General features: G+C 47.7%; 1 protein-coding gene across 2 annotated transcripts; it reads right to left on the bottom strand.

Moving 5' to 3' along the window:
* Positions 1 to 472: 472 nt before the first annotated feature.
* LOC119461362 (monocarboxylate transporter 12-like) lies at positions 473 to 20307 on the bottom strand. 2 transcript variants are annotated; one of them, XM_037722643.2, is made up of 5 exons: positions 20191 to 20307; positions 13120 to 13344; positions 8501 to 8644; positions 3820 to 4803; positions 473 to 1155 (listed from the first exon to the last, which is right to left on the bottom strand). In XM_037722643.2, exons 2-5 carry the CDS (start codon positions 13340 to 13342, stop codon positions 1007 to 1009), a joined length of 1500 nt encoding a protein of 499 aa, XP_037578571.1. In that variant the 5' UTR covers positions 13343 to 13344; positions 20191 to 20307; the 3' UTR covers positions 473 to 1006. The 2 variants fall into 2 exon arrangements, with proteins under 2 accessions (XP_037578571.1, XP_049528480.1); XM_049672523.1 differs by lacking the exon at positions 20191 to 20307 and adding an exon at positions 19957 to 20182.
* Between the last annotated feature and the right edge of the window lie 4264 nt (positions 20308 to 24571).

A 24571-nucleotide genomic window follows, 5' to 3' on the forward strand; every position in this document is an offset into this window, starting at 1 on the left:
CCACCGAAGCGTTCACTGTCGGTGCGCGTTAGTGTCATAATGCAGTACTTCTCTTTTCTGCTCGTAGGCGGCGGCACCGCTCCGAGCAAGAGCGCGGGTACACGGAGGAGTGTTAGATATATAAGGCGCGTCTGTGTAGCTCTCTGCAAATGCGTTTGTGGCGCAATGGGTTAAACGCTCGGCGATCTATCGTCGCGGACCGAGAGGTCGTGGGTTCGATTTCCAAATTTTGCATGTTTGTGGAACTTTTTCTTCTGGTTTCTTTCTTTGTATTATGTTCGTGTACATTGTAAGAACGTCATTTCGTATTTCCGTATGACGAAGAGTGAAGTTACTAAATTATTTAAAGCGCCAAACAGACGACACAAGAAGAGACACGGACGAGCGCTCGTTTTTGCCTCAAGCGCTCGTCCGTGTCTCTTCTTGTGTCGTCTGTAATGACCCCGGCATAAAACACTTTCGTGTTAATAAGAAGAGGAAAGTAGGAAGAAAGGAAGGCGCCAACAAGTCAACTCGGTGTGCTGCAAAGGCACTGACCAAGTACTCGGTTTGCGAAGGAGTTAAGCCACGCATCCGACAAGTGGAAAATTCAGCCGGCTCGACGACCCGGGCATGTTATTTGTGCACACGCTCGACACGCCAGACTACTGTTTCGGGGTATTACTGCTGAGAAAGTGAACACGTGTGAGCCCCAAAGTGAGAAAACTGAGCACCACGCACGAGTTTCCCTTAGAGGCGCTAAAATCTCGAGTCTCTCGGAATTATCTGTAAATCTGTGTATTCTGCTAACACCGAAGAGGCAGCAGATGATCTATAATAATCTATAGATGTCACCATGCTAGTCCCAGGATTGGAGCCTCTCTGGGCTAACGGGCCAGTTTTCGGGGCTTGTTGCAGTTGCCCGGTATGTGCAGTACGTGCTTCCTTATTAAGCGCCTCCGAGATTGACGCAGACGATCTCTCGACTAGTAAATGTGCCGGTATCTTTTTTTCTTTTCTTTTTAAATCAAGGCCTAGCTACGATAGATGACTTATGTTGAGTTTTCCGCCTTCTCATAATAACTTTCACCAACCACACGAAAGCCAGTGCGGCATTTAAGATAGCGACGACGTGAAAAATTCCGTTGTAGGACCCGTGGTGGTCTCGGTAGTAACCTGAAAAAAAAAGAAGAGGGAGAGGAGGTACAGGGTGCTTTATACAATACTGTCATGCCCTTAACGCTGTCTCCAAATAAAATATAAAACAACAAAAAAAGGAAGAAATTAATGCAAATGTCACATTGTTGTAGACAAATTTAACTATAGGTTCAAACAATATAACTGGAATAGTAGCGTCAAGTGAGAGTTAAATTGAGGGAAACAGTTTGGCTTTCTTGTGAACTGACTAAGATATGAATTGACACCGATAAGGCCGCATTACTTTCAGAGCATGTTTTACTTTGAGCGTTATTGTAGGCTGTAGTTAATTGCTTGGATAACAGCTAATCACCTGAATTACAGCTAATCGCCTGGATAACGCAGGACTGCAGCCTAGACACAGGTTACAGTCCGCGATTGGGCACAGGTTTGCCCAATAAGCAGTTTTGTGACTTCCGTTGTGCCACTGTGCTTCTTTACCGTCACGACAACGTGACAATATATAATCAGATGGCGGAATTGAATGTCATAAAGCAACGCGACGATGGTGATGAGGAGGATGATGATTTATTGGCATCCCCTTTGAAACGGGTTGGTGACAAATTGTCACCTAGCGTGTTTGAGTTAAGCAGGTATGTTATAGGTGCTTTTCATTCTGGAATTTTTGTATGCATCTCCTTGATCTTTTTTTTTCTTCCTCAAAACTTCTCTACCTTGTACCGCTACCTATGTCTATAAAGGACCCGGTCGTATCAATCTCTTCGCTGTGTGTTTTTTCTTTTTTCCACCAATACTCTAAACGTCTCTTGCTCATCTCGACTGATGACCGTTTGCTTCCATTCACATTAAATCTAAGCGCTTCTGGACGATGCACGTTACTTACGGGTCTCACTGGGTGAATACGCTCGCATTCGATTAGGATGTGCTGAGTGGTCTCCGGATTTTTGCTGAAGCAGACACATGCCTCATCTTTTGCGAGTATTTGCTCCGGTATGTTTTTGTCCTTAGACAACCGGCCCAAGCCTCAAATAGCAAGGCACTGCGCTTTGTGTTATCATACAAATTTTCTCTTCTAATTTCTTTCTTCGCATTCTTAAAACTATCCTTGCTCATTTTACAGCGAATCTGTATGTGGCTAGCTGATTCGTCCGTCTGTCGCCTGTAAGCTGAAAACTATCGTCATCAGCAATGGCTCGAGCGTCGTCGTCTTCTTCGACAGCTAACTCGTTGGCGCCCCTCGGCAAAACCGCGCGAACGGGCTCGTGCCACTGCTCCCGCGTTCGTCGTCGTCGTCGTCTTCCACAGCTGGCTTCATTGCCGTTCATCATTCCAGCGTAAAATTTCATTTCTGTCGTCGTAATGGGGATGCCGCGTTTACGGTGGTATGAGCCATTGCTTAAGGGGGTATGAGCCATTCATTGTCTTACGTGACGGACTGATTTAATTTTGAACCAATTTAATTTTAAAGAATCCCAAGTGGGCAATGCGACAACGGCGGACTGCGGGCGTACCGTCAGTGACGTCGTTCTCTCTGCCACAGCCTAACGTGTGTGTAACCTCATTAAGAAACACAAAGACGTAACCAATAATTGAGAAAGACTCTAATGACCCCGTCGGGTTTAACCCAGTGATAAACACCGGGGCCGCACGTTTCAGCTGCGCTGGTTGACCATCTGTACGGAGTGCTTGGGCGGTGATTTTTGTTTCAATTCTTTGCATCCAATTCGCTGTCTCTGTTTCTCTCACTTTCTTTCTGATGACTCCTGACTGTCTGTTTACACTTTCAATAACCCCGTACTTGGTTGCCAACTTTCTTGACCTCTTCCTCCATTGTGTGTCCGCACTTTTCAGGAACAGATACTTCTGCCCTTTAGCCGCCCATTTATTTTAATCCTAATTTTGCTCTGTGCTTCTCTAGATACTAATTTTGCTCTGCGCTTCTCTGACTTCAAAAGAGGCCCAACCCATGTCACCCTGCACTTGCCTCATCTGTGCCTTAAAGTGCACATACTTAAGTGAACAGAAACCTACGTACACGAGTGTTTTTGCATTATACCCGCATCAGAATGTGATTTCCTAGGCTGGGAATCAAGCCCGCGATCTATTGCTCAGGCAGCAGAGCCAGTACGCCACCGCGGCAATTGATTTAGTCTCCCCTGTTCCAGGCCACCGGAAAAACACGTATATAACGTTTTCGAGCGTTTCTGGTCGCACTAGCAGCTACGCCGTAACATGGTGTGGGATACTGAGTTCACAGTCGCCGCTGCGGCGATGTTGCCTCGCTGAATCACATCTTCTGGGGCTGCCCGGTGGAGCCCCCGCCCACAGACCTCGTCTCGCCAACCCCCACATAGGAACCATGGGAGACCCTTCTCTCCAGCACTGACGGAAACATCCAGACACGGGTCCTGGCTCGAGCTGAAGACGTCATCGAGAAGCATAGCCTGGCAGCTTACGTAACTAAGCCTCCCTTATCCTTGACCCCTTCGATTAATAAATTTGCTACTCCCTAACTCTACGTACGTGTTTTACTTTGCAGTACTTGTAGTGTTCGTGCTGGGAAATTTTGCTTCTGTAACCTCTCTGTCGTCGCCCATATGCGAGAACAGTGATCACCAGCCGTGATCTTAGTAAATCAAAGATGAGAACGCGAGCAGGCGAGAAGAAGAAGTTGCCACCCACCGAACAAAAATGGCCTTGTGAAATGAACAATGCCTTGGAAGAACACCAGTCCGCCCATCAAGACGGGCAGCGACTCCACTCCGAAGTCCCTCGTGAGAGATGGCGCCTGCAGAGCGATACGACTTCCGTTGCTGACTCCTATCAGCGTCGAACACGCCATCATCAGTGGGAAGCTTCTAAACCAGACGAACAGCTCGAAGGCGCAGCCTTGGATCACGTAGCCCAGGAGCATCACCGTATCGAGGGTCAGTAGTCCCGAGTCGATGACGGCGCCACTCGCGGGCTTCAGGACGAGGTCGCCGGCCGCGAAGGCGTTCATGAGGAACACCGCACGGGCGGGCGGGACGCCTCTGTCCACGGCCATATCCACGTGAAGGATAATAAACGTTGTTAGTCCGAACACCACTACGGAGAACGACAAGGCATTCACGGCGAAAGGGACGGTAGCGAATGGTTTTAACGTAGACACGAAGCTTTCGGTGTCCCTTTTCTCCCCTTGTGCAGGCTTCGCGTATTCTTGGTTGGCATTACGTAAGAGCACGTCTTTTATGCCATTCCGAACAATAGGAGCTTTAGTAAGGCTGGTTTTGGACTGGTTTCGGAGCATATCGCTTCTTTCTTCTAGAGTCACGTTTTCGTCCTGCAGCGCGCTTGGATGATGCAGGTATTGGCTCGAAGTTGATGTTGTCCTGTGCTTGGCAGATTCAGTGTCATTGATGGCGGAAGGTATGCTTCGTCGCTTCATCCAGGCGGGGCTTCGGAGGACGATGGCAGCGGGACAGGCGTTGAGTATGATTCCACCGAAAAGGAGGAACATACCTCGCAGGCCGTACGTAGAACGCAGCAGCTCGGTCAGGGGCGGAACGTAGATTAAGTTTAAGCCGCTCATCAGAAATAACATACAGCAAGCGGTCGTCCTCCGCCTCTCGAAGTGCTGCGATACCAGCACATTCACTGCGACGTACACGCCAGATACTGCCGTACCTGGGAATGAGAGACATAATAATAAAAAAAAATATTACTGCCAGGCCATACTTGCACAGGTCACTATAAGGACAGAGTCTAAAGACATTTCATGCCAGGTTGGTCACCTAGCTATGGCCAGAAGTAATAATTGTTTCCGACATTTGCAATAACAGCATCTATCTATCTATCTATCTATCTATCTATCTATCTATCTATCTATCTATCTATCTATCTATCTATCTATCTATCTATCTATCTATCTATCTATCTATCTATCTATCTATCTATCTATCTATCTATCTATCTATCTATCTATCTATCTATCTATCTATCTATCTATCTATCTATCTATCTATCTATCTATCTATCTATCTATCTATCTATCTATCTATCTATCTATCTATCTATCTATCTATCTATCTATCTATCTATCTATCTATCTATCTATCTATCTATCTATCTATCTATCTATCTATCTATCTATCTATCTATCTATCTATCTATCTATCTATCTATCTATCTATCTATCTATCTATCTATCTATCTATCTATCTATCTATCTATCTATCTATCTATCTATCTATCTATCTAATTCGATATGTCCTACAAGGGCTGAAGTGGCGCTGCCCGCACACGTGCACGCATTCAACTTACGTCTTCCCTTTTTATCTCTTATAAGTTTATATTTCCCTCTCTTATCGTAGAACGAAATTCTGACGTGCCAAAACCATGATCTTAGTATGAGGCACGCCGTAGTGGGGAACTTCAGATAAATTTGGACCGCCTGAGGTTCCTTACCGGTACACAAGCGCTTCTGACCCCCCCCCCCCCCCCCCCTCCCCCCACATCGAAATGCGGCCGCCGCGGCCGGGATTTGATCCGGCGACATCGTGCTTAGCAGCGTAATGCCAAAGCCAGTAAGCAACCAAACTCTTATCGTGAGGAGCCAACACGACACTTGCGACGCAACTAGTTAATCAACAATGGGGCCAAGTATGTGAGAGCATGCATGGTATAATCTCACTAGTAAAAGGACTTGGAACTACTGAGACATTTGCTTGATCCCTCGACCTCGCGTGTGCAACATAGTCACTATATCACTCAATTATTGCACAAACACAAGGATAATATTCCCCATCTTTTTCAGGAGCTTGCACGATTACACCTCCCTCCAACCACAACTCACGAGAATGCAAACTATACAGGCCAGGTGAATGAACTTCTCGACACCCCAATAACAGAGACAGAAGTTCAACATGCCTTGGCTTCCCTTAAAACTACATCTGCTCCGGATATAGATAACGTAAGTAACAAATTACTCTGAAACCTGGACGACAAATCTGTCTCCGCCCTCACAGAATACTATAATCAATGCTTCGATAACAGCTCCCTTCCGAACGCACAGAAAACCGCTAAAGTAATCTTTTTTTTCTAAACCCAATAAGCCCTCTGACATAGCTAATCTTAGCCCTATTTCCCTCACGCCATGCTTGGGCAAAACCCTCGAACATGTCATGCTTAATCGCTTAAATAAATACGCGGAAGGCAATCAGTTGTTCCCGCCAGAGATGATTTGCTTTCGCCAGTCACTCTCTTGCCAGGATGCCATGCTAAGGCTCAAGCATGACCTCCTTACTCCTACAGGTAGTAAAGACACCCAAGCCATCTTGGGACTTCTACCTTCGCGGTGCATTTAACAACATAGATCATGAATCCATCTTACGTGAATTGAATGTTATTAACTGTGGTAGAAAAATGCATGACTATATCCGCTAATTTCTTACCAGTCGTACAGCCGTCATTACTCTCAATGATCAAACTTCTCCCCCCATCACCCTAGGTAGCTTTGGCACTCCTCAAGGATCTGTGCTCTCGCCTTTTCTATTTAACCTAGCTATGAGGTCTATTGCAGGGGCACTGGCAAAAATACCGGGTCTCCAATATTCTTTGTATGCAGACGACATTACCCTATGGATTAAGGGTGGTTCGGATGGCTACATTCAAGATACCTTGCAAGCGGCTGTAGATGCAGTGGCTACGAGAGCCGGGTTCATGAACCTCGAGTGCTCGCCCGCTAAATCTGAGGTGTTACTTCTATCTGCAAATAAACGCGATACGCCCAACATTCAGATTAATATTAACGGGAAGCAAGTTTACGTCGTTGACAAAATCCATGTACTTGGCATGCACATTCAATCTAACCGACTCAATACTTGTACACTTCAAACGGTTACTGCCAGCGTAGACCACACCACACGGCTTATAAGAAGGGTGTCTAATAAGCATGGAGGTCTCCGTGAAGCAGAACTGCTAAGACTGGTACAGGCGTTTTCAGTTAGTAAAATCACATTCTCCCTTCTCTATCTACACTTAACTAGGGCCGAGAAAGATAAAGTTAACGCACTGATACGCAGACTCTACAAATTTGCCCTCAGAGTGCCAAGTAGAGCCTCCACTGAGATACTTTTGGCTACAGGTACTTTGAATACATTTATTGAGCTCGCAGAAGCCCACCTGACAGCTCAGTACCAGCGCTTATCGAACACCCACACTGGTATGCACATCCTAAACTCCGTAAATATTGCCACAGCACCCATGACCAATGAGAAAGTTAATATTCCCCACCCGATTCATGAGCACTTTCATATACCTCCTCTCCCTAAGAATACGCACCCTGTTCATCACGAACATAGAAGGCAACAACGAGCTAAAGCCCTACAGAAAAAGTTATCTAACTACAAAGACGTGGTCTATGTCGATGCCGCAGAGTATCCATGTGGACACAAATTTGCCTTATCAGCCGTTGACTCCACTGGCAGTGTTGCGACGGCAGCATCCATTCTAGCCTCTTCTTCGGAGGAGGTGGAGGAGGCGGCGGTGGCACTCGCCGCAACAATACCCAATTACTCTGTCATAGTAAGTGACTCAAAAACTGCCATATACAACTTTGGAGCGGGTAGGGTTTGCAGGACAGCCCTAGCCATCCTATCCCATAATCCGCCATCCCAACTTCTGAGTTTAATCTGGACACCTGTTCACGCAGGCCTTATCGGCAATGAAACGGCCCATGCAAGTGCTCGAGCTTTCACGAACCGAGCGCAGGCTAGGCAAGGGGACGGTTCAGACGCCAATAATCTCCCTCCAGCATTCACCTCCAAAGACGAGTTACTTTCATACCACGACATTTGCGGGCATTACCGCCTAGGTCGCCGAACCCTCCCACTTTAATGTGTCGGTCGTCACGCATAAACGAGGTGCTATGGCGTAGACTGCAGACTCGCACTTTTCTGTCCCCTGCCTTACGTCACAAAATTCACCCTGGAATATACCCTACCTCAGCCTGCAAGTTTTGTCCCGCTAGCAGAGCGGACCTGAACCACATTATGTGGCAATGCAAGAACCACTCCCCACCTCCTCACCTTTGTAGAGTTTTAAGTAGTCGGGAGCTGTGGAAGGCTGCCATGCGCAGCCGTAACCCCGAACTTCAGGAAGCTATCCTGAGGTGGGCTGAGGTGGTAGAGGCGGCCTACCGCGAGTAGGACAACCTATCTCGCCTTCTTCTCGCAGCCCCTTTCCCTTTAAGATGGGATAAATAAAGTTGTTTCTCTCTCTCTCTCTCTCCCGTTAGCGTCCATGCCGTATTTATTTACTTTCTCCCTTTCTTTGCTGGCAATCACTCGCCCATACTTGAGGTCCACATACGTCGATACTTTACCGTGAACGATGCCGAAGGCGATGATGAGGAACAGGACGTCGTTGGCGAAGTAGCAGACGCAAGCGGAAGCGCTCGCGACGAGCGGGCAGACGATCAGCACAGCCCGGCACGAGAAACGCCTGCACAGGTATCCCATGGCGGGGGCTGCGACGAAACGAAAGTCATCGATGAAATGTGTTCTCTCCGGAAGTTGTACGCGGCCCGCTGAAAGGAGGTGATGAGGAGATTGGCGCTGGTGAATCGTGAATACTTTGGCATTCCAATTGAAGAAAATAAATATATATAAAAAAGTCGCAGTTTCGCCCGAAAGGCGAAGCATCGATTGCGATATCAAATTAGTGGAAATCTGTACGAAGTAAGAGTAGTAGTTTTATCGGGAGTATAACCTTCTAAACTTGGGCATGCTAACTAAATTACCAAGCATGGTGTCGCGCGCGCACAAGGAAACATGAACACATCTGACTCGATTACCGCGGAAATTCGCTGTGAAAACGCTGGAGTGAGGAACGCGGCAGCAGCAACGAGCGAATTGACCTTCGTGCCGCCTCTCGCAGGAAATAACAGTACACTACAGACAAATTTACCCAGGAGCGGACAGAACACTTAGTAAGAAAGAGGAGGTTATGTGGAGGTAATTACAGACGGGGTTTTTTCCAAACCGTATCCAGGAGTATTGCGGTCAAAGTGCAAATTCTGTGATGAGGCAGCAAAACTGGTTCACATGGTGGGGACATGTCCGTCTGAGTATGATAGCTCGCGCACTTTAGAATCCTGGGAGGCATTGCTCCACAGCCCAGACCCCAACGTTCAGCAGGAGATCGTCGGTCAAGCCCTTGCTACTGCTGTGTCTCAAGGTATTCCGGCCGACGGGGAGATGGATTGCTCTCCTGGCGTTCATTCACTGGTGTTTTAATAAAGGTGTTCCTCCTCCTTTCGCATCAACGCGAGCTAAGCCGCGAAAACACAGCGCGTGACACACTCTGTCCCCGTCGCAGACGGCTTTCAAGGTAAAGCCCGGCGGGCGCGTGCGGCCGCTCGGGCCGCCCACTCCACAAGGGGCCCTGCCCTGATCATGCGACGGAAACTTGCAGAAAAAAAGTGGGTTGGAGCGCATAAGGAAAACATTACCAAATCACGACCCTCACCGTACCGCTATCCTTGAAAAGTGTGCAATCATTGCTCTCTACGGGCACTAACATATGGGAACGTGGAGGTTAACAAACAAGCTTGAGAAGAAGTTAAGGACTGTGCGACCAGCGATGGAACGAAAAATTTTAGGCGTAATTTTAAGAAACAGGAAGGCGGCGGTGTGAATCATCCGCAAATTGGGGTAAGCGGTATACTGTAGTTGACATTAAGAGTAAGAAATAGATCTGGGCAGGCCACGTAATGCGTAGGGCGGATAACCGGTGGTCTGTTTAGAGTTATAGATAGAATGTGTGCCAAGAGAAGGGAAATGTAGTCGAGGACGGTCGAGGATTAGGTGGCGTGATAAAATTAGGACATATGCACGCATAATGATGGGGTCATACTGGTACAAGAGAGGATTGATTGGAGACCGCAATGGGAGGCCTTCGTGCTGCAGCGAACATAAGTTAGGCCAACGATGATGATGTTTACTGGTTATTATGGCGGCGTTTTGCTAAGCGGACGTAAGTGGAGTTACGCTATGCAACCCTGGTGACCCTGGCATTGCTCAAATTGCGGATAGCGATCGATCATAATTAAGGCCGTCGTAAATATGGTCTGATTTTGTGTACAATGAGCGGCTTCGCTATATATAATATGGTTTGACAGTTGTAATGCAAAACAGTGGCGAAGTCCGCGCTTTAAATGGACACTAAAGAGCAACGTTAAAAAGTTAGGTTGCTGAATATTTTTGAAAACTCTTTATTTTCATCTGCTTGGCGGAGAAAGGTTGATTATTGGTAGAGATAGTGAAGGCCAACCTTGCCTTCTTATTCTATTTTTTTTTTTCGCGGCGGAGCCTCAGCGCCGGTATGTCAGTGTGATGTACGTTACGAATTTGAAGGAATTTTCTTACATTGGAGACCCTTTTGGGCTCAGATAACCCATACTCGAGACTTGCTATACGTTGAGTTTTCGGACCTTTTAGAATGTGATGTCTATAGTGCTTCTTTAAGTATAGGAGAGAGAGAAACGAAGAGGGAAAGGTAGAGAGGTTAACCAAGGACGTGCTCGATTGGCTACCCTACACTTGGGGAGGGGCATAAGCAATTAACTGTGCCCAAGCAGGCGCTATCAACATCCGCGACGCCACGGCTAATTAACTGGTCGAGGAACCTCAGGGTGGCGTTGTCGCGTGCCTTTCGTTTTAGCGTCCTTCCCGACTTACGAAACCTTCTCTCAAGGCTCGGTTATATAGTCCGGCGTTTCGAGCGTGTCAAGCAGCTGCCGGCGAAGTTGGATACATCCCGCCGGCGACGCCAGGATCGTCGAAAATGTGCCACCTGTATAATTCGGTGCGTTGAACGTGGCCTGCAACAGCTCGGGCCACGCTGTTGGCCAGCTGATCCCCGCGGGCCACGGGGATCAGCTGTTGCCGCAGCGCATGCGCACAAGTGCGCGGTGAGTGAGCGCTTTCTGATTTGGTGAATGCGTATACTCGGCACACTATCTCCTGTGCACCCGAGCTTCGGGTCAGCATGTATAGCAGCGCGCCCGGGTTAAGCCGGACTACACTTAACCTGGCATACAGTCAAGCTTACGCTGGTCTATACCTAACCTATATCTAACGTGACTGTAATCTAATCTGGCGCCTGCGCCAGGTTAGATTGTTTATCAGTTTAGTGTTAGCGCTTGTCTTGTGTCTACTTCCTTGTCCATCTAAGCTGTGTGCTTCTTAAACCTGTGAACCTATAAGAGCGGCTGCTTTGCCATCGACACAAGCGTAATTTGGCCCCCCAAAATGGTTAATTTTCCCTATTACGTGTTCCTCTAAAAGACGGCACGTGCGCGGCGTGTAATGCCATAGGCTTAGTGGGCGCCCCATGCTCACCGGTCATCTTTTATTGCACTTGTATACGCGAGCCTCCCACCGTATGATAAGATCATATGGTAGATTAAGTGGTACGCTGACCTTCGGCCGCCAAGCCCACAGCGCGCGCGCTCAGGGTTGCCGATCGATTCGATACTTGAGATACAGTGGTTGTTCGGGCTGTATTTGCGTTGAACGGCGTGTTCGTACAGGGCTTTGTGCTCTGTGCCAAACGACACGGACGCCTCATGTCTGTTTCTTGCCCATGTGATATCGTTATTGCGTCCGCTCAAGGCGCGCTCGTAATGATAAGAGTTGTACGCTCTCTTGTTCTTTTTTGTAATCTTGTTTCCTTCGAGGAGACATACGGACGAGCTCGAGCTGCATTTGTTCAAAGTCCTGGGCTTCTCGAAATTAAAATCAATTCCGGGGTTCAGCAAATGTGGGCTTCTCAATTCGGATGACCCGCTTCTACTAATATTAACGAGTCTATAGCTACACACCCATCAAACAGTTATTTTCACAGAAGCTGCCTAAAAGGACCTAAAAGGACCTAGAAGCGAGCCTGGAGGACATTCAATATGAGTTTGCTTCGGGAACTTTGGGCTCATCACTCCTTTCTGCCTGACGCCCTCCCTGAACCGACGTGACGGAGAGACGCTAACAACGCCACTGCTTACAACACAATCTTCCCTCTCTACATCTAGCAAAAAAATTTACTCTATGCTCGAATGGGCAAGTGTTCTTTTTCTTCAGCCATCCTTGGGCAGTTAAATGACGCTCGTGTTTTAGTTGCAAGTATGACACCACATTGCAACGAATGCTTCCGCGGATAAACAGTTCGAAGGCTTGCTTATCTGACAAATGTTCTTAAATTTCTACATAAAACTTCTTTCACTACGCTGCCCCAACGTTCTGGGACTCCACGCACTGTCATTGTGGCCTTTGCGAACAAACCTCACGAGAAACAAACAAACAAGATTTCCCGTTACCCTTTCGCGCAAAGCAACAAACATGTTCAATTTATTTACTTATTTCTCGTAGGTGACTAAATTAGAACGGGAGGACTGCTGGTAAAGAAGGGAAGGACCGCCGGAAGACCGTTGGTGAAGACTTAAATAAGACCTTCCGCGTGAGCTCTCTTATAACGCCCTCGCTTTATAAATTTTATAAATTTGGCCATTCTCGCATTGGTGAGAATGCCCAAATTTTCACAGTTGTCGCTTTGTGCTGCTGAGCAAGTTCCAGCCGCTTCATCTTGTTCAAACTTCGCTTAATGAGTTCTTGTTTCCGAAAAGTTGTGCCTCAATCTTGATATGTACTAGAATTCTTCTCGACTACGAAACTATAGACTGTGCCTGTAATGCTCGAATACCGCGTGCGATGTTGATGTCGATTACTTTTCAACAAATGTGATGTGTTGTGGTGTGCCTTCCTCTTATTTTTCTCTCTCTCTCTTTACATCCTTCCTCTTCTGTTTCACTTTTTATTTTCTCCTATTCAAGTGGTTGGGCGTGGTTTCCCTTTTAGATGGCAACTGCTCCTCTCTTCTTTTTGGATCTGCGTGGTGGTAATACATGTCTACTTCAACAATAGTTATATTAGGTAATAATAATCGAACCTGCTAAGGCGAGGAGGCTGCCGCTGACGACCGGTGGCCACGAAGCCTGTTGCCTGGTGACGCCGAAGGCCTCGATGATGCCGTAGAAGATGACGCCCGCCGCCTGCTGGCCCATCAGGGCTCCGCACAGCACCCAGCTCAGGAATCCCGCCGTCACCCAGCTCCAGCGGGAGTCGACCCCGAACCGCGGGTCCAGCTTTAGGGATGCCGCACTCCTCGCCATGCCTGCGATACGATCAGTATAACATCGCAACACGTCTGTGGTCCCAGTTCTGACAAAAAATTCGTACACGTCGTTCAACTGCACTTGAATAGAATGGCCACTGAGCGCCACATAAATCTAATTTCAAACGCAACGAAATTTTTACAGCTGCTGAAAAAGCACAGAAACTTGTTTACCGTGGAGCGCGCCGTTGGAACGCTGATAGCTGCTGGTGGTCCTTCGTGCATACGTACGCGATGTTAACAGCTCGAAACTCCTACATCAATTGTAGGAGGGGCGTGTCTCTCCACGAAAGCGGGGAACGCGTGGAGGATTTTGCCTCGAAGCACTGCAGCAACGCCAGTACCAGGTCGCATGCTTCACACTCGCTCTGTTTGATGACACGATCTTTGTCGCCAAGTTCGCGCTGCGCACCTCTCTGCGATTTTTCCTGCGTGAAGTGCAGTGAGCTCTGAAAACTGCACTGCAGTAATCGCTGCCTCTGTACCCCCTCTATCTCGCTCCTTCTCTCGACAGTATTTCCTTCGCTTTCTCGTCGAGTGCTTGAGATTACCGCGAAAGGTGTTTCTGCGCTGTGTTTCAAGTGTAATCTTGCCTGGGCATATTTCGAGGCAAGTTACGGAATAAACTTCAATGCTATTTTTTGGAGTACGTTTGGAGGGATAGCACATATGAACTTGTTTAAATGTCAGCTGACATTATTGTTTTGACATTCTCATGAGCGTACCATAGGACAGCCGACGTATTAGAAGTATGTGCCTGTTGTCTGAGATCGGGTCCTTGAAGTTGTTGAACAAACCGCAGTGGTGAAGGCAGTTTTGCTACCGAACGCGCGAGGTTGCGGGTTGGAATCTAAGCCGTAGTGACTGAATTTAGATGGTTTACGAATGCAGAGACGCTCGCGCACTTGAGTTATGTGCGCATTAAAGAACGTCACGAGGTGAAAACTAGTCGCAGAGGCTTACTTTATACGGTGTCCTTCTTAGTACACTATGCAGCTTTCGGACCTGGGCTCGCAGTTTTATTCGACATAATATTTTATATAGTGGAACTCGGATATATCGAATCTGAAGTGGATCACAAGAAAATTTCGATATATAGGTAATTTGATTTATAAAATCAAACTTTTATACAGAACTTTCACAGCTGTTTTCACGGCTGTTTGTTATACACAATAATCGTTATATGCGGGTTGGACTTTACTCAGTCCCACTTGTCCACGACATCTGTAAACAGAAAAAAAAAAATAAAAAAGGAATGCTTAAAGGAGGAGGCGCACGCAGCATGCCGGCCCTAATGGCAACCAAGATGTAAGCTGTCAAAACTCGTGTCGTTGGAGAGAAAGAGAGAGACAGAGAGAGAGAGAGAGAGAGAGAGAGAGAGAAAGAAAGCTCTTTATTGAAATACAGAAAATTCTGCTGGCGTATATTTAGCGCCTACATGCTACTCTGCACAGGGAAGGGAATCGGGGACAGAAAGGCCATAGGAGGAGGAGGGCGTTGGTTAATTTCCCGAGCATTACACAAACGTGGCTTGTCCGCTTCAAGGACTCACCAATGCCTACAGCGTAAAGCGATACCGAAAAAAAAGAAGAAAAATGACCAGGCGATATCACATGTACAACTAGGTAAGGGAAGGAGCAGCCAACGGCATCCTGCACGTGACAATTTATGCCATTCTAAAGCGCTCACGTGCAAGGAGCGCAGCGGAGAGTCGCCAAGGGCATTGCAGGACTGTTGTTATTCTTACAAGGGTCGACGAGACTTCTTTTGCATCAGCAGCCTTCTCGCCTTGTCTTGTTCAGGCGTATTTACGCTTTTACGTCCTGTAGCGAGAGAGAACGCTGTCAGAAACGGGAGGAACGAAGTTCGGTCACAACGACGTGCTTTCTAACCGACAGACCGACAACAAGTATTAATGAAGATGAAATTTGTAAAGGATCGCTCAGGTGTGCTAATTTGCGTAGTTTTCCCACCCGACAAATCGCAGTCATCGTGAGTGGGAGTAGCCAGAAGCTTATCACGTTTGTTTCCTTATTTTTCGTTAATTTTCCATTTTGCTACAAATAAGGCCAATCCTTTCGCACCGGCGGTGCGCATTCAGGCAATACAATAAGATTATCAAACATGAAACGAACATTTTATTTCTTTAATTTCATTTTTTTACCAGACCTTGTTGACACAAGCACTAAACCATCCACGTGTGTCCGGCCGTTCCCCGCTATCTTTATTGGCTGGAGAATGTGGCTTTCTTGCCATTTTAGTCCCGGGTACAGACATTTCTGTACGCGACTTATTTTTACCAGTCCTGTCCAGTGGTGGCAAGTAAAAAAAAAAAAAGAAAAGAAAGAAAACAAGGCACAGTCGTTTGCGGCTGAATTGAAATTCTTGCATACTAACTGTGGCGCCATTTTACTTTAGTGTGCTGGTCGTGTCGAAATCCATGCCCCAGCGATGGGTGTTTTTGAGTTACAGGAACATATCTCGAAGGCCATGATTTTGCTAACTGCATGCGCCGGAAGCGAATCAAGAGCCTGAAACACGCAAAATATGCCAAGTTTTGGCTTATAGTGCTTGCAGCTGATATTTAACATGTGCAGGTGCTTTGAGCAGGTAATGCAATACTTCTCACGAAAACAAAAGAGAGAGAGAAAAAAAAGAAAAGCCCGGGACTTTACTGACTGTACAACAAATGACGATTTAACTGTTTTGTAATTACGAAGACTCACTAGAAAATACACAAAAAGTTCTCCAACTACTTGGTCGTTCTATAAATACGGTCTCCGGAGCCTTGGAATAAAATTGTGCAACTTCGACCTATTTGATATTGACAATCCATCGTTATTCCTGACTGAAGGGATTCAGGCGGTTCAATTCTTACACACCTTCCGTCATCTGGGACAATGTTTTATCTTCCGAAGACCAACGCCAAAGGGTTCTACTCCTGCGCCTGGAGTGAGCAACATCGCTCGTGTACTTCCGACCTGACCTGTGCTAAAAATCTAAACCTGTCCGCAATAAGCTCTTAAGGTCTATTGGTAGCTGACGGACTGACCTACCTGACAACTACAAATGGTTTATAATGGACAACACATTTTATATGTTACTCCAAGAAAGAGAGAGAGAGAGAGCGAGACAGAGAGAGAAAGAAGCTCTTTGTGAGAAAGCAGAGATTTCTGCCGGCATGTATACAACCGTTGACATGCTACTCTACTTAGGGATGGGGAAGGAAATTAAAACATTCTAGAGTAGAGTGAAAAGAAGAAAAAGAAAATAAAAATAATCAAGGAATGCACAAGTTCAGGCTTTTCTATATGAATTCAGGCTTTTCTATATCATAAAGGGAATCTCTTTTAAATCTTTTTGAGATGGCTAACTTCTGATAGGTATTGCAACAATAAATCCAGGACTCGCCGCTGTTTTGAAGGACGGGGCATGACCTATGATCCAAGATAACGTTAGCGGAGCGCGACAAATCATGCCCATTTGGCGCTCAAAACAATATCTCTCGTCACGGTATACGCGGGACATTCATGTAATGTGTGCCCCACTCTCTAAGGTGTCACAGTATCTGCATGAAACAGGCCTGTATGCTTTCTTACCCCGTTTTGCCACGTTGCAGACCACGAGAAAAAAAACAAAAAACTGACACACCGAGAAATGTCACCAGCTACTAGTACTTCTTGTAACACGGTAACAATAGACGTATATCACATATGCGATTGCATAAAAAAATGAAGTAGTACTCTAACAAAAAGCTACAAACACCATGGAGACCTGGTGTGTAGAGAAGTAACATAGGAAAAAAAAATAAATCGATAATTTAAATATCACTCTGGACCAGACACAAACGAGCATTGAAATAGACAAAAAGTCCCGATTGAGAGAGAGAGAGAGAGAAAAAAAAAGCACAACATAATATTAGTGCTTCAAAATAAATAAAGAGAAAGAATAAAAAGAAGAGGGCATGGGCAATATCACAACTTTGGTCGGACCAAACATTACAAATATGTAAACAATGTAGGCACTTCCAAAAACATCTGCTATAGAACAAGTGAGGAGTTAAAGATGCTTCGCTTTCTCGTCCCAGCTGCCGTCAAGTCCGACTAATTTTCTTGCATTAGGGTTTCTCCCTGATGACCGCGCTTATGTCCCTACTGCGACGCTCCACACACAGTTCCATGATTCACTTTGTTCTTCGGATAACTTTTGGAGTACAAAGAAATGATGGCTTCTTCGCGGGATAGCGCAAATAATGCTTCGTAAAGACAAACGTGGCAGCACGAATACGCTAGTGAGAATGCAGATAAACCCGAGCACTGTATTTTCCGACCTGTCTGCTACCGTGTCTGCGCTTTCGTCCTATCATTGCATGCCAATTTTATAGCGAAATCATTATATGGCTCATGAGGCGGAAAATCCGGCGTAGGTGTCGGCGTTGGTCGTGACCATCATGTCCGAAAAGACTACGAAACCTCGACCTCTTGTGGGAGTCGAAACCACGTCATTTGGTGTTAAGGCGAAGTTAATTAAGGCACAGTTCATTAAGATAGAGGTAATTAAGGCACTCGAACCCACGACCTTTATTGGCAGTCGAACCAACGACCTTGCGTTGTGACATAATGTCTAAGCATCGCGCGGTGATCGCAATGCTTTTGCATTCATCCACGTGAGAATAACTAAGTGCCTCTTGAATTTTTATTGACCCGCCGTGGTTGCTCAGTGGCTATGGTGTTAGGCTGCTGAGCACGAAGGTCGCGGGATCGAATCCCGGCCACGGCGGCCGCATTTCGATGGGGGCGAAATGCGAAAACATCCGTGTACTTACATTTAGGTGTACGTTAAAGAACCCAGGTGGTCCAAATTTCCGAAGTCCCCCACTGCGGCGTGCCTCATAATCAGATCGTGGTTTTGGCACGTGAAACCCCATAATTATTTTTTGAAATTTTGTTCATCTTACGCAATGTTAACAGACAGTTTAAGCGCAACGTCGTCAGGAACAAAAGCAGCGATACTATAATACCACTGACACACGGGCAGAAGTAAAGTTCGCTCACGCGGAGCGTTCGCAAAGGGACTCGGTCGTTGTCACGGACTCGCAGGAGACGTGTCGCATGTTTCTTAAGGCGCACTTGACTGCGACTAGCCTCGCGATAATCCCTAAAACCTTCAACCACCGTCATTGCCTACTCTGGTGCCCGGGCCACGCGGGGGTACAGGGGAACGAAAAGGCTAACGCGTTAGCTCGAGGGTTTACTAACCGAGCGACGGCGTCCTCTTCTAACCCCAACCACTCGCACTATCCCTCACAAAATCCTACCAATTTAAATGCCAAAGACATGCTTGCTCATCAACGCGGAGTCCGCAGAAAATACCCGCCGCCTCACCCACAACTTAGTGGGGAAGAGGCCGCCGATTGGCGTAAAATACAGACCGGGGTATTCCTCCATTTAAAATTGCTAAACGCCATGTATCCCACTCGTTATAGGGCCAACTGTCCTTGGTGCGGTGGCATACCTACCCTAATTCATGTAACTTGGGAGTGCGCTAAGCACCCTCATAGACCAAATACGAGTAACACAATGGAGCAGTGGGAGGCACAGCTCACCCGCTCCGACCTGGCAAGACAAAAGTCTTTAATTAGCCAGGTCAGGCAGGCGGCAGAGGCCAGTGGGGCCCTGGACTGAGAGGCTCCGACCACCCCTCCTTAATATATTTTGCATTGCAATAAAGTTTCTATTCTATTCTATTCTTTGCAGGAAACCCCTTTTGTTACTCCGAAGTAGAGCACTGCACTGGCTCGGGCTTACCCGAAAGCCCGGGCACGGCCCGGCCCACGGGCCGGGCCGGGCCGGGTAGGGCAGTTTTTTCACGGGCTCTGGCCGGGCTCGGGCACGGAATGTGTTTTTTGACCCGGGCCCGGGTCGGGCTTGGTTATTTTGACGTGGGCCCGGGCCGGGCTCGGACTTTCTGGTGGTGTGCATGTAACGTGCAGCAAGTTATCCTCGCGCGTCTCGACTCTGAAAAACATCTATTTTTCGGTCTCGGGCCGGGTTAGGGCCGGTTTCGGGCCGGGCTTGGGCCGGGCTCGGGCCTAAGGTAAAGGGGTGGCGGGCCGGGCCGGGCGGGTAACGTAGATTATTTCCGGGCTCGGGCCGGGCCCGGGTCTCGCCATAAAACTTTTGGTCAGGCTCGGGCGGGCCGCCCAACGTAGAAACGGGCCCCGGACGGGCCCGTGCAGTGCTCTACTCTGAAGGACCCTTTGCAGAAAGAAGTGGCGCCCATGACACACAGCATCGCACTAACTTCTTTAGGGGGTTCTTCAGACGAACGCCGCAAAAAATTAAAAAAAAGCGCTGTTTGTTAAACAAGCAAGAGAGAACACATTTACAAAAAGTAGCGTATGTAGATTCCATTTAGTGACTGTAGGACCTAAAAACATTTTTTTACGACTTTTGATATCTTATAAATGGGTATATTCGGAATTGAGCATGGCGACCGTAGCGACGTGGTGCGAGCGTTTGAGAGTATAGCTAGAGTAAATCTTCACTGTTCGACAACTCACATTACCGCTAAAAATTAAAAACATCTTCCAAGGTTAAAAAGTATACTTACGGGGCACCGTAGTTTTGTAACAGGTTTCCTTCTACTTGATGAGTTGTGTACTCTGCATGCGAGAGTACACCTTTCCGCTCGAAAAGTAGTTGCGCGATCTTCTTTCCTGCAGAGGAACCTTGCCGGGAGGGAGATACTCCTTTGTCGTGTGTCACTGTGCTTGAACGCCTTTCCGGTAGATTTCCCCTTACCTAAAGGACTTCAGAGTGCCCGTGTCAGGGGTAGAACACCAACGTGCAGCAAGAGGAGTCGGCAGAGTAGATGCGGCTGCTGGGTGCCTTCGTCAGAAGTTGCAACTGATCAAGGCAGCAGATATCCCACTTGCTTTACGACCGCATGATACAGGTATCTTGAGATTCCGTAGATCTGACGTGCCTACGACAAGCAGCGCGTTCCAACGGTATCCTTTTGCGGCTCTGCCATTTAAGCAGTTGTTTACCACGCGCGCATGCACCTGCGATGTGTGGCATTGATAAGGGGTCTCAAAGGGCAGATGAAAGTGAAAGAAAAAAAAAGAAAAAAAAAAAAAGGAACAGCAACGTTTCGGCTGGTAGAGTAAACACGTTAAGGCAGTCAGTCTCAGTAGCTCAATGGGGCCAATGCCAAATGTTCGGAGCTGCCGACAATGTAGTACACTCTTTATAGCCGTGTCTATTTGTCTACGGCCAACCGCAGATGCCGGCCAGAATCGCCGGGGTACGGTTGACGAGCAACACTTGGCTGCATGATACGGCTATTGACGCAGATGTTCACGCAGTCGCCGTCGTCGACCGCACATATAACGTGTCGCGATTACGAGCGCCCAAGTGTGGCGTAGCCGTGCGCAGGGAAGCTATATCTGTAGCGAGATAAGAAGCATTAAGCGGTTGTCGAACGCCGCAGCCATAGACGAAGCCGGTTGTAACATGAAACCTTGATTGTCAGGTCAGTGCCTATTTAGAGCGCAGCTCGCAGGCGTCCGTTCCTACGGCGAGCGGCGTTGGAGTTGGCGGCGTAACCGAGCGAACAAGCACAGCGAAAGATGAAAGAGTGAACGCGGAGCGAGGGATGAAAGACTCGAGCCGCGAACGGCGGAGACCAATGAGAGCGGCCCCTTCACTGACGTCCTCGCGGGAATTTTGTAGTGATAGTTACATCACGCCAGGCTTTCGCCTCTAAGAGTCGCCGTCGCCGCACTTTGAGTCGTGGCCACGAGCGCCGACTCCGCCGCCGCGCAACGCATTCGCTCGGGACAAACCGTGCAACGCAAATTATACATCGCGTAGCGCCATCTGTCGAGGAGCGTGGAAAACACTCAACAGCTTGCTTTCATGTGCGCATGCGCCGAGTGGCGGAGGACGGCGGCGACGGCGGCGCAGAACGGGCAGCGCGGCACCCGCAGAACGTGTCGTCTGCTACAAACGTGGACCTTCGGCCGTCTCAATTTGACAGCAATCAAACACAAAAAATATATGCGCACAAATAATAAAAGCGCAAATAAACACGCGGTAACGCTTTTATGCACGCATACGAAACATTTTTAGATGTCTTTAGAGGAAACAGACGATAAGTTATGCTGTACAAAAAGACACAACAGAAGTACTTGTTTTTCACTCCTCTACGTCTGCGCGGAAGCGAAGGTGCGAAATTTTCGTCTTCCTCGCTTTGTTTACCATGTCTGCAGTATGTTTATTCATGCCTGACGTAACAAGGTATCTTGATACTTGTGCGTGAAGAGACTGAGCAACAGGACAGTGTTTTGTTGCCGGCTGTAAATCTGCTTATGGCAAAGGACGCGAGAAGCTTTCGTTCTTCGCTTCGCCATCTGATCTTCAACTACTGTACCAGTGGTGTCAAAAAATTCCTGAAAGTAAGCGAGCGCTTAAAGCAATGGACAAAATATGTGCGCGACACTTCAAGAAGCAGCTTATTTTTGATAGTTACTTCAGCAAAGACAAAGGCGATGTCCTACTAGATGTGCCTCGACTTCGAAGCGGAGCCGTTCCTACGATTTGTTTAGGGAAGCCTGGCGTAGCTAAATGATGCTGAATGCCAGGAGGAACCAGAAGACGCCAATGCGGAAGAACGAGAGGAGCCCAATTTAAATTTGTCTACAACTACACACAGTGCAGGTGCCTTTCCTTGTCCAGAGAGATGCCGTAATTTAGACAGAGAGAAAGGGAAAGAAAGACAAGGAGGTTAGCCAGTGTAAATACCGGCTTTCTACCCTGTAAATTCTCAGCCTTGCCTTCGAGATGATTCCCCCAGTTATGCAGACATATAATCAGAGCTTCTCTTGTGAAATAATGAGCAGGAAACACTGGCAGGAATTCCTAATATGTTTAATGAGAATGTGGCGATTCTGCTCGCAAGAGAACCGGGCGACACGAAAAGCACCGCGACAAACAAAGAAGCAAGCGAAGCATCTTAGCACTTGATGCGTGCTCAGATAAAAAAGAGTGATAAACGTCAGCTTTTCCATAAAGCTTCTTTTCGTTGTCGTCTGTCATTGCTTGGGACCACCCGAACTGCCGTTATATCGCCTTACCATTTGCTATAGCTTTTCTTTCTGTCTTAGTTTCCGTAATTTGTTTATTTTCTGTTCCTGTGCCTTGTAAAGTTCCATGTAGGCCAACTGACAAATGCCCTGCATTTGGCCTGTATAAAATAAATTAAATAAAATGATACATGACTTGTTTCTCCTGCTAACGTCACTCCGTGAACCGCAAGAGCTATGCGCAGTACAGGCGGCAGGGCGTGCGCGGAGCAGCTGACAAGCAGGTGCCGCGAGAGAGTCCCCGCGCCTTTGCTCCTCTCCGCTGCAGAGTTTGTCTTCATTCGTAGCGCCATCTGGCGAACACGCTGTGAAGCAGGAGCCGGCGTTGCAGAATGTGTCCCTTCCAGACGAGCGGAGTCGGCGCTCCTGTCTTATCTTACTCCGTGGTCGTGGCCGCACTGTGACGTCACACCACGGCCCCCGATTCTCCAGCAACTCGGCTCGTCGCGGTCGCCGCGCAGCCACCGCTCCTGCCGTTGGTTTAGCCGTTGGGCGCTCGCCGCGCCCTCTGTGTGACGTCACACCACGGACCTCGATTCTCCGACGACTCGGCTCGTCGTGAAGTGAAGCGGAGACAGCGCGCTGAAGAGACTCAAGAGGAGCGTGTCGAACGGTTGGCACGCTCCTCCATTACTTTACGGATCACAGAAGCGTATTAATTGTGAAAAATACAGTTTTACCCGTTGGTTGACCACAACGTCTCTCCGTTCTTAGTCTAGTGGGAAACCACTACGTTTAATAACAACGTGTCTAACTACAAGCGAAGCCTAAGCGCAGCCGGGAGTCTGTAGCTATCGCTACTCGACTAGGTTTAACCAGAGCTAAACCACAGCCAATTTTTTAAAGCCTCCTTGGGGAAAGTGGTGTTATCACGGCCGGTCTGGCCTGCGAGCGCGCGCCTACAGACCGGCTGTGGTGTTATGCTAGAACACTCTAGTTATGTGGACCCGCACGACTAACCTCTATAGCCCCAACGCTCGATGCGTACTCGTATCTGGCATCAGCCGGGCCGCTCGTTTCATAGTATAGCCAAGGTCGCCTATATAGCCTGCTCGCGTCAGCTCTCGCTCACGCTTGTTTGGTTAGCTTGGTTTGGTCTCGTTCGCGCTTGTTTTGATTGTCATGGCTTGCGATTGTTTTTTACAATGATGAGTCTAAACGGAGACGTCCTGATGTAAATGTTTTTGGAGACAGTGCGCCATACCCGATTCCGTTAACATGTATTAGCCCCCAAGCTCTCCTGTATTCCTGCACGCATAGTACAGTAGCGTGACTATGCACAATCACATCTTTCCATTCCTCTGAAATGAAGGTGGTGCATGTATGCTTGTTACGAAAATATTATTTGAAGCACAACTGTTTATTCTAATAAAATTTGTTGCTGGGCTAGTCGGTTCATGTTATACCTCTGTCGCTATAACATCTGCCGCTCCCCTTGACCCCGCCCCTCCTTCATTATTTGCGCTAAGAGACCATCTGGTCTAAGGTACAACTGTTTATCATTCTTTAAGCCTCTGAAAAGAAAGGATGGATGTTCAGCTTTGCTAGTGTGGCATTTCATAGGTTGTAGCCCACCATAATATCCTAAAACAAGCAATGATGAAATTATATGGTCAAGCCATACCACTGTACGACTGAGGTGTTGCTTCCCCGAGGAGTCTCACTGCCACCTACCCAATTTCGTAAATATTGTTACGGGCCTTCTCGTCGCGTCGGTCTCGCCCAAAAGGTTTTATCGTGTTACACGGGACCTTACAAGGTTTTACGGCAACTTAGTGACGTGGACTATGAAATCACCCCACTGAACAGTTCTTCACCATCTACCCTGCCATATCGTGACGTCGTGCACGTATCCCGACTGAAGCCGTACTTTTCCGTCACCTCCTCTTGTAATTAGTCTGCGCCGAGACGTCGCTCAGCCCGCCGGGTCGGTTAGATGTTACGGGCCGCCTCCTTGCATTAAGGAAGAAGACGAGGATCGCCGGGGGACGCTGCGCATGTTCAGACATCTTGGCCATCTCTGTCAACAGTCCTGTCCTGTCCCGCTTTTATCTATTTGACGCCCCGTCACAATATTTA

Source organism: Dermacentor silvarum, chromosome 8 (assembly GCF_013339745.2).
Source record: "Dermacentor silvarum isolate Dsil-2018 chromosome 8, BIME_Dsil_1.4, whole genome shotgun sequence".
Lineage (NCBI taxonomy): Eukaryota > Metazoa > Arthropoda > Arachnida > Ixodida > Ixodidae > Dermacentor > Dermacentor silvarum.